Raw genomic sequence first — 13754 nt, forward strand, 5'->3', positions numbered from 1 at the left:
GCAGTTTTCGCGCGCTGCTGCCGCGCAGGCGCAGAGGGGGACTTCGCAGCCCGGGCGTCTGGAGCTGTAGCTGGGCCGCAGTGGTCTGTGCGCCAGGCCCTCGTTAGGGGGCATCTCTTTTTGTGCCTGGTGTCCGCAATGGCGGAGGCGATGGATTTGGGCAAAGACCCCAACGGGCCCACCCATTCCTCGACTCTGTTCGTGAGGGAGGATGGCAGTTCTATGTCCTTCTACGTGCGTCCTAGCCCGGCTAAGCGCCGGCTCTCGACGCTCATCCTGCACGGCGGCGGCACCCTGTGCCGGGTGCAGGAGCCCGGGGCCGTGCTGCTGGCCCAGCCGGGGGAGGCGGCGGCCGAGGCTTCGGGCGACTTCATCTCCACGCGGTACGTCCTAGACTGCGTGGAGCGCAACGAGAGGCTCGAGCTGGAGGCATATCGGCTGGGCTCGGCCGCAGTGACGAAGCCCGGCTCCCGGACTGAGGGCGCCGCCGCCGGGCAGCCCACCCCGCAGCCGGACCGGGGGCGAATCGCCTTCAGCTACGCAGACGATCTGGCCATCCTGACCTACGTGAAGGACAATGCCCGCTCGTCCAACTCCGTCACGGGCAACGCCTTGTGGAAGGCGATGGAGAAGAGCTCGCTCACGCAGCACTCGTGGCAGTCCCTGAAGGACCGCTACCTCAAGCACCTGCGGGGCCAGGAGCACAAGTATCTGTTGGGAGACGCCCCGGTGAGCCCCTCCTCCCAGAAACTGAAGCGGAAGGCTGAGCAAGACCCGGAGGCTGCAGACAGCGGGGGTGAGGCGCGCGCGCGCGCGGGCGGGTCAGCTGGGGGGCCTGCCCCTGGCCCGGTGGGCATCCATTTTGGCGTCTTCGGCCGCGGCGCCCGCCCCTCCCCGCTTGACATCCGGGTAAAACCGCACCATTTTCTACTCTCTTTAGTTTACTTTCCTAGGAGCTAAGATGTTGACATGGTTCCTATTCAAAAGGTGCATAGTCTGTAAGAGTTCTCATCCTTTTGCTCACTCCCTACAGCTGCCCAGTTTTCTTCCCCAGAGGCAACGTGTGAACCAGATTCTTGAGTATCTTTACAGAAACTGTTTCAAAAAAATACTTCACGTAGATTCCGCATAAACTTTTTTTAAAGACATGCCAGACCCGTTTATTTTCATGTTTTGGTTTAATTCCCTGCATGTTGACACCAGAAGATTCCCGTCAGTTGGAAGGGGCTTCTTGGTCTCGCTCAGGTGAAATGGGTTGTTAACGCAGTTGATTTGAATGTTGGGGTTCAGGTGTAAGGTTAGGACACAGCGTAAAGATAAGACGCGTCACTTCTGATATAATGGGTATTGATAGCTTCAGCTGACACCGTTTTGTTTAAAGAGGCATGCTTACCCCGCCCCCCTTCCCTTTTCTTTACTTTTGTGGCTATTCCATTAACAGTTGGGAGTCTGAGGAGGTAAATCTGTTTTTTCTGTTCAGTGTGCTTAGTAGGAATTTTATTTTTGGTAGAAATGATGTTTCAGGTTCATTCATTCAGATACTTGAGTGTCAGACACTTATCTTGCTGGGTATAACAATAAGTAAAAGTCCCTGTGTTCACAGAGCTTAACATACTACTGGGAGTGATAAGTGCTACAGAGGAAACTAAATCAGGGTAGGGGCTGGGGAGGAGGTTGTTTTCTACAGAGTGATAAGAGAAGGCCACTACATAAGCTGATATTTGAGTGGAGATCAAAGGAGATGAAAGAGCATGTTGGGTATACTGAAGAAGTATTCCAGGCAAAGGGAATATTAAGTGCAGAGGCCCTGAGGTGGGAATATGGCTGGTATGTTCTTGGAGCAACAGAGACTATGTCTGGAATGGAGTAAGCCAAAGGGATAATTCTAGGAGCAAGGACAGGACCATGAGTATAGGTGAAGTAGATTAGGTTCATGTTTTGATGATGATATTTAAATGTAAAAGTTAAAATCCTAAAGTGACTAAGAGAAAATATGGATGAGTATACTTTTTACTTATTTTTTCAGTTCATTTGCACAGTTTATTGATCTTTTTTATTGACATAAAATTGACATGCAATATTCTACCAGTTTCACATGTACAACATAGTCAACATTTATATGTACTGTGAACTGATCACCATAGCAAGTCTAGTTACCATCTGTCACTATACAAAGTTTATACAATATTGAATTTATTCCCGGTGCTGTACTTTGCATCCTCTGACTTACTTTATAACCAGAAGTTTGTACATCTTGGTTCCTTTCAGTCATTTTGCCCCACTCCTGCTTCCACTCTGGCAAGCACCACTCTGTTCTGTGAGTCTGGGTTTTTTTGACTTTGTTTTTTAAATTCCAGTTATAAATGAAATCATATGGTGTTTGTCTTTCTCTGTCTTACTTCACTTAATACAATGTGGGTTCATCCATGTTGTTGCATGTGGCAAAATTTTTATGGTTGAGTAGTATTCCATTGTATATATACCATCTTTTTTAACCATTCATAATCAATGGACACTTAGGTTGCTTCTGAAAGGGTATCTCGCCGCGACCCTTCTTACCCAGAACGACTCAGCAGACACAGGCCCACGCAAGAGACTTTATTATCTGCAGGAGAGAGTGGCTGCCCCAGACGGGGGTGGGGAGAGCGAGCGAGCAGCGGGACAGAGAGCAGAGAGCTGAGAGAGAGGGAGAGAGAGCAGGGGGACAGAGACAGAGACAAAGAGAGAGACAGAGAGAGGGACAGAGAGACAGAGAGCGGGGGGACACAGAGCAGCGGGACAGAGAGAGCAGAGAGAGGGGGGGGAGAGCAGGGGGACAGACAGAGAGAGAGAGAGGGCAGCAGCGTGGTGCCTTTTATTGTGGAACCGCTCGGCCTGTTGCCTTGGGGGAGGGTCGGGATGTTTATAGAGATAAGAGGGGGGAAGCCCGGCAAGCCCAGGCATAATTCTCACCGGCTTATGTGCTTGGGACCATGGGGCAAATGGAGGATAAATTACTATATTCTTACATTCCTCCCTTCTCTGTTTTATAAGTGGTAGAGGATTTGGCAAGGGGTGAAAGTAAGTCTTCAGTAACTGCTTCCTGCTGATTAGGGGCGATGAAGTTCATTTTTGTATTGATGGGGGGTGGTCCTCAGATGAGCCCTTGGTCTGCAGTGGCGATGGCATTTTCCAGGTTCAATAAGGATCATCGTCTTTGGAGAGGGGTTGGTAATCCTGTAATATAAGCTGGTTAAAGGTTTGGTTAGAAATTTTTTGCATTTGGGCTGATTGCTATGTTTACATAGGGTGGCTGAATTAATAGCATTCTCTGAATTAATACATAGGTAGGCAGAAAAGCAACCTGTAGGGCAAAGGGAATCCTTGATGGTGCAATCTTTTGGACAGTCTGAAAGAGAAGAAAGGGCTGGTGTTGGGAAGATAGGTCTGGTGAGAGAGTAAGTGTTGAGACCAGGGTTAATAATCCTGAAGCATGACGCATGGCAGTTGTAAGGGAGGTCTTAGGACTCCGTGCTGGCAGAAACTTAAGTGATGAGTGGAAGTGGAGATGAGCAGCACGAAATGCAGAGAGTAAGAGGTCCCGTCAGGGTGGAGTAGGAACCAGTGGGAGATTTGGTGGGAGGGGAATAAGGGGAGACAAACGGCTTAAGGTGGGAGTTATGTATCTAGTGGGGAAGATCCTGGAGTTCAACTGCAGTTGGCGTGGAAAGGATTACTGTGTATGGTCCTTGCCATTTGGGAGTGAGGGATGGTGTTGCTTGGTGTTTGGAGGCGGTATGGTTTGGAGAAGTTTTTTCCTGTCTATGGTAATGGCCTTGTAGCGTGGGGAGAACTGAACTCTCGGGTATATGACCTGAGCGGCAGACAGCTGAACTTTGGAGGGTGAAACTCGATAGCTGTGTTCTGAGAGAAAGTTTAAAAGGAGAATAGTATCCCGTTGTGAGGTTTGTAGGAAGGGACTGCACAGGAGATCATCTACATATTGAAGGAGGGTGGAGTTCGATAGAGTAAGGGATTTGAGGTCTTGAGTTAGAGCCTGTCCAAAAAGGTGGGGACTATCCCTAAAGCCTTGGGGAAGGACTTCTTAAGTGGTCTCTGAATATTAAAAATTAACTTAACATAAGGAATTTCCTGCCTTGATTTTTCTCTGGGATACCGGCGTCTTGGTCTGGGAGCATATCAAAAGGCTGCCTGCTCAGCTCCCAAGGTGGGCTGAGGTATTGTCTATTTGCTAAGAATCCTGCCTTTTACTATGCCATCTACAGCTGGGTCTGCCTGCTAAGTTAGTTGCTCAGTTTGCAAAATTACCTCCTCAGATCTGAAAGAGGAAAGACAGCACATAGGCTTGGGCCTTTTAGTATGCTAAAGTGAATCTTATACACGATTACAAATGGTTAGCATAATAAAATATGTGCTACTCTTCTTTATCTGGGGAACATTAACTGATCTCACTGAAGAATGTTCAACAGTTTTAGTAGGGGGGGGTTTCCTAGCATGTAGTTTTACATTGCTCTGACTGCAAGTATCCTGCCTTGCTTTCTTCAGAGGCTCTCACCTTATTCTAAGCCTATGGTCCCTGTCTCATTCTCCCCTCTACAGATGGAGACCCTAGCTGCTGCTGGGGAAAGGGGGCGACGACCGCTCTGGCTGCTTCATGCTGAGAGGGGGCGCAGTAAAGGGTGCAGCTAGGTCTCCATCACTGGTCAGTTGAGAGGGCCTCAGAAGGTTGGCACTTCTATTCTGGGTTTCATTTCTATTACTATTTGCAGTTTTGTGGCTTCTAGGCAAGATAGAACAAATTGTTATTATGTTAAGTAGCAACATCTGGAGTTGGATTTTCCATTCTGAAAGGACAAACTTGATGAGATTAAGAATGCATGGCTGAATATGAGAACTAGAAATATGAAGATTCTAATTGAGAATCATAGCTAGGTATCATGGGGAAATTAGAATTCTGGATCGAGTTTACATCTCAATGACTAGTATTAGGATTTAGTATAGATAAGACTGCATTATTGAAACAATACTTTTCTCTAAAATCACCCTCATTTTTATTAGAAGTAACCAGGTTAAGAAAATAATTAACAGTTGGCTTGATTATTTGCATAAGTGCAGCAAGAAGAGTAATTGATTACATGGGATCTTTTAAATGTGCTTTGCTGGAACTTTTTGCAAGGAATTTCAGATTGAACTTTTAAGGGCTTCTTGAGGCCAGAAAGCCAAGCCAGACTTGCCATCAGCTTGTGCCTGCAGTACCTGTAGATTTGGGTGAATTCCTCTCTTCTTGAGATTCCCAAGACATTCCTGAGGTTCCTGTACCTGCCAGGAAGTGACCTTCCTTACTCACCTGGTCAGGCTGCTGGGAACCCTGTAAGCAAGGTACCAGGCCTGTTCTTCTAAGGGGCTTTGTTGGCTTTATAAAGTCAATCTTAGTTCCTTAAAGCGGTCTGTTCATATCTGAGTTTACACACGTGTCTCAGGTATGACATTCCAGTCAAAGCCTTGGTAATATAACCAGTGTTTTTAATTAGTCCTCTTTCAAGGAAAGCAGATTCTTATTGAACTTATGCAAATAAACATACTGCCATGAAATATAAAAATAGTCACTGAGAGTTTTTAAATTCTGGAGGGATCAGGTAGAGAGAAAGATAAAGTTTCAATTCTGCTTATAAAGGCAGTCATTTACTAAACTGTTGTCAGCTTAAGAGAAAAAGCTTGAAACACTTTATCAACAACATTTGAAACAAAAAGCCACAAAATTATCTTCCTTAATTTACTTAATCCTATGTAACTAATACCTGTTCTGCTGAAATCTAGTTTTTTACTAGTTTAGGAGTAATAAAACAGTGAGTATAGATGACAAAAGACTTACAAATGACAATGGTTAAAGATCTGATGAGAGCTTACTGTAAGACAGTTGTCATAAGGAAATTTGGATATTTCTGTAACACAAAACAGTAACAAAGTTTAGTATCATTCCCTATGACAGTGCCTTCTAGGTAATTAAGCAGGTAAATAAGCCAAATTAGCCAAATATTTTCTCCGATGAGAAAAAATTCCTCTGACATGTTCCAGGGGCCCTCTGGAAAATATCAGAGTTAACTAGAGGTAAAAGCACCTTTTTGCATTTGATTTTGGGAAGCTGTTAAAAGTTTTAAGGCACTTGCTTAAATAGTTACTCACATTAGACAAAGCTACACTTCACTTTAAGCATTTTTCTTTGAAAGATTTAACAGATACCATCAACTTAAATGACTTTAGGTAAATTTAGGCAGCTGATAACCATAAGGACATGTCTATTCAGTTCAAGCTCCGCCTGTTGCTTTGGGGGAGGGTCGGGATGTTCAGAGATAAGGTGGGGTAAGCCCAGTCCAGCCCCAGGCAAGCCCAGGCTTAATTCTCACCGGCTTATGTGCTTGGGACCATGGGGCAAATGGAGGATAAATTACTATATTCTTACAGCTTCCATACCTTGGCTGTTGTGAAATAATGCTGCAATAAACATAGGGGTGCATATATTGTGTTCTTTGCTTTCAGTAAATATCTGGAAGTGTAGCTACTGGATCATAGGTAATTTTATATATTTTTAATTTTTTGAGGACCCTCCAAGCTGTTTTCCAAAGTGGTCGCACCAATTTACATCCTTACCAACAAAGCATGAGGATTCCCTTTTCTCCACATCCTTTCACACACTTATTTCTTGTCTTCTTGAGAATAGCTGTTCTGACAAGTGTGATGTGATACCTCATTGTGGTTTTTGATTTGCATTTCCCTAATGATTAGTGATGTGGAACATCTTTTCATGTGCCTATTGGCTCTGTGTCTTTGGAAAAATGTCTCTTCAGGTCCTCTGTTCATTTTTTAATTAGATTGTTTGCTTTTTGTTACTGAATTGTATGAGTGCTTTATGTGTTCTGGATATTGACCTCTTGCTGGATATGATTTGCAAATATTGTCTCCCATTCTGTAAGTTGCCTTGAATATACTTTTTAATATTGGCATGGTGATAGTTCTGAAACCAAGAACACTAAGGAAAAGCTTTATGTATTTGATAACTTAAAATTAAAAACCTCTCATGATAAAGTCACAGGACAAATTGAAATATAGTCCCAATACGTTGGAATAAAGTTAGTTCCCTTAATGTCCAAAGAGCTTGAAGAAGTTAGTAAAAGAAAAAGTAGTGGGAAAATGAGCAAATGAAATGGAACAAGAAGTTTCCATAAAGGGAAATAAATAAATGCCAATAGACAAATGCAGAATATTGTGATTAAATAAAAGTAAATTAAACCTTAAGCAGAGGACCAATATAGGCCATGCCTGGACTTCTGATCCATGGAAACTGAAATAACAAATGTGTGTGCTGGTGTTTTTTAGAAAGGAAAGTCAGAGCAAGGAAATATATTTCATCTGTCATATTGGCAGAAATTAATAAAATGAGTAACATCCAGAGTTAGGTATATGAAAAGAAGTGTACTACATTATTAATAGAAGGAAATTGGAACAGTGCCCTCTTTGGAGGGCTTTTTGACAGCAGCTAATAGCATTTAAAATTCCTGTTCCCTCAAACAAGGTAATATTGCTTTTAGGAATTTATCCTACAGATAAGAGTAAAGAAGAGTACATAGTGAAAAGTAAGTCTCCTTGATAGATGCCCCTTCCCTCACTTCCTCTCCCAGAGGCAACCACTATATCGCCCCTTGTCTGTGTTCTGTTTGCTCATAGTAATACTAGCCACTAAATATCAGTTTGTTCTGCACGTTTTTTTTTAAACTTACTGAAGTTTTTGAGTGTCTGTGCTTTCCTTTTCACTGTGTTTTATTGTGATTAATCATAGTTTGCTTACTTTTTATTACAGAAAATTTTGAACACTTAGAAAAATAGAGCAGTATAACGAACTATACTGCATGTGCCCATCACCCACCCACCCTCACCTGATAATAGTTCATGGCCAGTGTTTTCATCTGAACCTTTCCTCCCAACTTCTGGGATTATTTTGAAGCAAATGCCAGGCATTGTACCATTTTATCTATTTTAGCATGTATTTCTAAAAGATAGAACTTTTTAAAAAATTACTATTTTAAAAGTTTATATAATTGGCTTAATTTTGTGTATGGTATGTGTGTCTTTTAAATTTAATCTTTTACTGTGATAAAATACGTAAAATTTACTATTTTACATGTTTTTAAGTGATCACTTAGATGGTATTAAGTACATTCACACTGTCATGGCAACCATCACCACCATCCAGCTCCAGAGCTTTTTTGTCTTCCAAAACTGAAACTCTGCACCCAATAAAAGACTAACTCCCCATTCCTCTGGCCTCTGACAACCACTAATCTACTCTCTATGAATTGATGTCTGTAGGTACCTCATATGAGTGAAATCATACAATATTTGTCTTTTTGTGACTGGCTTATCTCATTTAGCATAATGTCTTCAAGGTTCATCCATGTTGTAGCATGTATATGAGAATTTCACTCCATTTTAAGGCTGGATAATATTTCAGGGTATGGACACGCCACATTTTATTTATCCAGTCATTCATCAGTGGACTCTTAGGTTGTTTCCCTATCTTGGATGTGAGTGATGCTGCTGTGAATATGGATGTACTAATATCTGTTTGAGACCCTGCTTTCATTTCTTTTGAGTACATTCTCAGAAATGGAATTGCTGTGTCATATAGTAATTTTATGTTTAAGATTTTGAGAAACTGCCATACTATTTCCCAGTTATGTGTGTTAGTACATGTAGAGATTTGTATAACCACCACCAAAGTCAGGATATGTAATAGTTCTATCTCAGAAAATGTCCTCGTGTTGCTCCTTAGTAGTCAGTTTTTGTTAAGTGGAAAAGAGAGCAGAGTTAAATCCTCAGAGAACAAACAGTAAAATGGAAACAGAAGGTTATTTAGCTTTAGGAGGTCCTCCTTTTGTATATGGTATGTGCTAGATTGTGGTGTACCCCCCACATCTGCTTTTGGTAGCTGGGAGAACTGCCTTGCCCAAAGTCCTTTCATCTTAGGGTGGCGGGCACCTGGTGATCTGTGTGAAGTTCTAATGTCTTGGCTCCCTGTCCCCAACTTGGTCTGCTCTGAGAATGACTTGCCCATGGTTTCAGCTGAGGCTTTGTTGGAATTGTTCACAGCTCATCTCTTGTCCTTCCCTGCTTTCTTCTCTTCAACAGGTGTTTCCTCAGGAGCACTCCCTAATAAACACCTTAAGTGTTACTCTCCATCTCAGAATCAGCTTCTCAGAGAACCCAGTTTATAGCAGTTTTGCTAATTTGTAAAATCTGTAAATACAAGGCAAAAAATGATTTTAAGCTTTAAGAGTATTTTTATATTAGAACCTAAGAAAATTATCACCATTTGGATTGTACAACTTTTTAGAAGCAAGAATAGAAATTATTGAACATGCATATCCTATGTTTTTCTTAATCCTTCTTATCAATAATAGATGTCTTTTAATAGAGAAAAAGTGCAGGCTCATTTCTGGCCAAAAGCTTACAGAGCATGCACTGTTATTTTGGTTTCTGCAAACGAGGCTAATTCTAATCTGGTGGTGGTCTCTTTGCTAGAACCACGGAATAAGAGAACTCCAGACTTGCCTGAAGAAGCAGAAGCAGCTGAGAAATTTGTGACGGAGGAGATGCAGGAGAAGGAAGAAACGGTCAAAAAGATTCTTGTAGAAGCCACCCGGGAGTTTGAGGAGATCGTGGTATGTCAGTTACATTTGACCCACATGTTTCCCTAGCTCCATTCTTTTCCTTTGAAGTTGGTCATCCCATCCACCCTTTCCAAGGACCTGAGGCCCAGAAAGGTAAGAGAGAAGTTCACAGCAGAGGAGAACAATGGAAAACGGGACTGATTTAGGTTCTCGGCATATAGCTTTTAGTTTTTGTTTTCTCTTACTGAAGTATCATTGATACACAATCTTATATTGGTCTCACATGTACAACACAGTGGTTCAACAGTTACCCACATTATTAAATCCTTACCCCCAGTAGTGCAGTTTATCTGTCAACACGAGAAGATGTTACAGAACACTGGCCTAGCTTTTAGGTTTTGATAGAACAACTTAAGAAGGAGGAGAGAAAAAAATTGGGAATTATTTTGAAACAGTAGAGAGCATCCCATTTTTAGTACTTTGATCTCAGTGTGTTTTTCAAGGTTTAGACTAGATTTGTCTTTTTAAAATGTTTGTGTACTTCTCAGGAAAATAAATGTGATTTTTAAAAGAGTTTAATTTTTTTATCAAGAAAGTAGTTTTTTATGTACTTAGGGCTTTTTGGAATTTTTTAGCGCTTCCATATTCGGTTTAGTTTCTCATGCTTTGTTGTAACCCCATACTTAATCATAGTGTAAAGGCAGGAACTAAAATAATGAGGAATTAAAAAAATCCAAATTATATTTGCATATCTTCTTCAAGAAAAGGGATCTTATAAATTAACTTTTCTTACACAAAGAAAAATGGTTAGGCCTCATCCTAACACAGGAAAATAATTAAAAGTTTCTGTAATTGGCGAGTGAAGGAATACATGGTTAATGACAGAATTTAAGAATAGTTGCCTTTTGTAGTCTGAATTTTGCTTTATTATTTGATATTTGGATCATTTTCCACAAACATTCAAATGCTTTCAACAACTCTTAAACATGACCTACACAGGTCTCTTCTCATATAATATGCCTTATAGTGCCTAAATGTAATACAGTGTGGAGGCCCTAAGATAGTCACACAGCAGTGGTGTTTGAGTTCTTAGCTGAAGGCATTGGTAGGCACTGGAGATGGAGCGATAAAATTCCTGCCCTATGGAGCTTATAGTCTGAGAGTGAAATACTTTTAACATATAATCTAATGCACACATAGGTGCACGCACATACAACATACATATGTTTGTGTTTGTTTTTTCATAGTGTAACTTCTAATGTTCTGTTGAAATACCATAGTTAATTATACATATGCACACATGTGCATTGTATATAACCCCCACCTACACACACACCCTTACTCCATCACATACATACACATATACACATACATCCAACATGTATAAATGTGAGGAGGAACATATTAGAGGAACTGAAGGAAGTCCAGTGTATTGGGTTGAAAAGGGCAAGGAGGTGATAGTTGTGAGATACCAGATACTGTGAAAGTGAGTGTGCTGTAATGAGGAACTGGTCGTATTCATTACTTTCTCTAGGTGGACGAGAGCCCTGACTTTGAGATACACATAACAATGTGTGATGATGATCCACCCACGCCTGAGGAAGACTCAGAAACACAGCCTGAGGAGGAGGAGGAGGAGGAAGAAGAGAAAGTTTCTCCACCAGAGGTGGGAGCTGCTATTAAAATCATCCGGCAGTTAATGGAGAAGTTTAACTTGGATCTGTCAACAGTTACACAGGCTTTCCTAAAAAATAGTGGGGAGCTTGAGGCTACTTCCTCCTTTTTAGAGTCTGGCCGGAGGGCTGATGGATATCCCATTTGGTCCCGACAGGATGACTTAGATTTACAAAAAGATGATGAGGCTGCCCGAGATGCATTGGTCAAAAAATTTGGTGCTCAGAATGTAGCTCGGAGGATTGAATTCCGAAAGAAATAATTGGAAGGAATGAGAAAGAAAAGTTGTGGCATATTATGCCACAATAAAAAAATTTGTAACCATCAAACTTTAGAGATTCTCACGTTAGAATTGGCACTTGTCTTCTGATCAATGCTGCTGTTGCTCTGTCAGTCTTAGATTGTGTAGCCAAGCAGAATTGTATAGGATAATACAAATATAAGAAATCGGATATATTTAGAGATGTCCCAGCAGTATCAGTGTGTTCCTGAAAGCAAAATTGTAACCAGGGAGAGGTTGGTCTCCCAAGGTAAGAAACCTTTTCTGGAATGGAACCCCTGCTATGTTGTTGATGGGAGCTGGTGACAGAGTTAAAGGAGGAAAATTAGGAGATTGGTTTTTTCAGGCAACAGCATGAATAAAGAGCTGCCTATCCTTTGGCAGAAGCTTGTCCAGATTGTGGTAGATTCCAAATCCATACTCTAGAAATATGGAACGATTTAATTACAGGGCCTTGAACATGGACTGTCTCAAGCCCTCGCATATCCTGGTAAGCTCTGATTTCTAGACTTCTTTGAAAACCCCATATTGTCTTTGCTAACTTGATACCTGGGGACCTTGCTCCTTGGCTGTGCTTTTCTGTACTTCTCAGTTAAGTCTAGATATATTTCTTTACCTACAGTTTTGTTTAAAGTACACACAAAACCCTAGAGTCTCAAAAATAGTCTTGAATTTAAGTTTATTGAGGATGATTTTGTGCTAAAGACTGTGCTAGATTTAAAAATCAGTGGATTTTTTGTTGTGTTGTTTTCATTACTGAAAATAAATAGAACTTTGTATTTGAGTCTCCAACAAGTGTTTTCTTTGTATTCATAAAACCCTTTAGGTATACAAACCATAATGAAACTGGCATTTTTGGCATCAATGAGTTTTGTGTTAAAACTCATAGAACATAAGAAAGATGCTAATTCTTCTGGATGAAGTGAAGATGTGCATTCAGGGACAGTGAGAGATGTCAAAATAAGGGGAACTACTGAGAGCCAAAGGGGAGAGAAGCCAGTCGGGAACCAGCAGGTGCATAATGGAAGGTGTCAATGCCCCACCCATGTTGCCCCGGTGTTTGCTGTTCCAGCACTTGCCGCCACCAGGAGTCTTACTGCAGGCACCTGCTTGGAGTGCTGTGGAGTTCATGCCTCTGGGAGTGGCTTTCAGCTAGTGCCAAGTGGGAATTACAGGATGGACACCTAGCTTCCTTTCTGGCCAGAGAAATGACACAATAGAATATTTGAGAATTACTCCTTGAGTGGAATAATCATTTCCACGACATCAATTAGAGGTCCCCAGCAGAAATAAGCATATGCTAATCTGTTTATGAACACACCCTGTGTGGGCTTCCTTCTCTTGTCCCACATCCACACTTCCCTACTAGTGTGTCCTGGAATCCTCTATTACATAGCAGTTTTTATAATCTGCTTCTGGGGGAACCCAGCCTAAATCAAAGTGCTTAACCTTTCCCACTTCCTTAGTATGTTGGAAGAATGCACTTGCACCCGGTAGTAACTTGGCTCACTGTAGTAAAGATTCTTAAATGGGGATTGGGAAGGATTTTTAAATGGGGATTTAATGGGTATTTGTTTAAAATGTGTTCTTCATTCTGATATGACTTCAGGGTGGTTGAAAATCATTGTTTTATATATTTGATGGCGATATCATATAGAATGTCTGTAGTGAAGTCCCCCTACAGGGATAGAAATTCAGTTTTGTCAAAGCATGTGCAAAAGGGTCTAAATTAATTTTACTCAGATTCCTAAAAGACATGTTTAAACCAAAACACACCAGCCTACAGTGCTCATTGTAAACCGTAACTTTTAAATACCTGGCTTGGTAATTTCTGGTCATCTCACTTCTTGGGTGGGGAGATATAATGGGGAAGCATTATCAGAGGTATTTTTTTTTTTTTTTGTAGATAATTATTTTTTTATTGAAGGGTAGTTGACACACAGTATTACATTACATTAGTTTCAGGTGTACAACATAGTGATTCAACATTTATATACATGACAATTCTAGGTACCAGCTATCACCATACCAAGCTGTTACAATATCTTGACTATATTCATTACATCCCGGTTACTTATTATTTTACCATTGGAAGTGTATACTTTTTTTTTTTTTTTTTTTTTGTGAGGGCATCT

At 41.3% G+C, this 13754-nt stretch overlaps 1 protein-coding gene across 1 annotated transcript; it reads left to right on the plus strand.

Annotated features, from left to right (window-relative positions):
* The first annotated feature begins 22 nt into the window (after positions 1–22).
* On the plus strand, positions 23–12403 carry TERF2IP (TERF2 interacting protein). The gene is made up of 3 exons (XM_036909315.2): positions 23–796; positions 9577–9716; positions 11200–12403. Exons 1-3 carry the CDS (start codon positions 139–141, stop codon positions 11599–11601), a joined length of 1200 nt encoding a protein of 399 aa, XP_036765210.1. The 5' UTR covers positions 23–138; the 3' UTR covers positions 11602–12403.
* The last annotated feature ends 1351 nt before the right edge of the window (positions 12404–13754 follow it).

Source organism: Manis pentadactyla, chromosome 15 (genome assembly GCF_030020395.1).
Source record: "Manis pentadactyla isolate mManPen7 chromosome 15, mManPen7.hap1, whole genome shotgun sequence".
Classification (NCBI taxonomy): Eukaryota; Metazoa; Chordata; class Mammalia; order Pholidota; family Manidae; genus Manis; species Manis pentadactyla.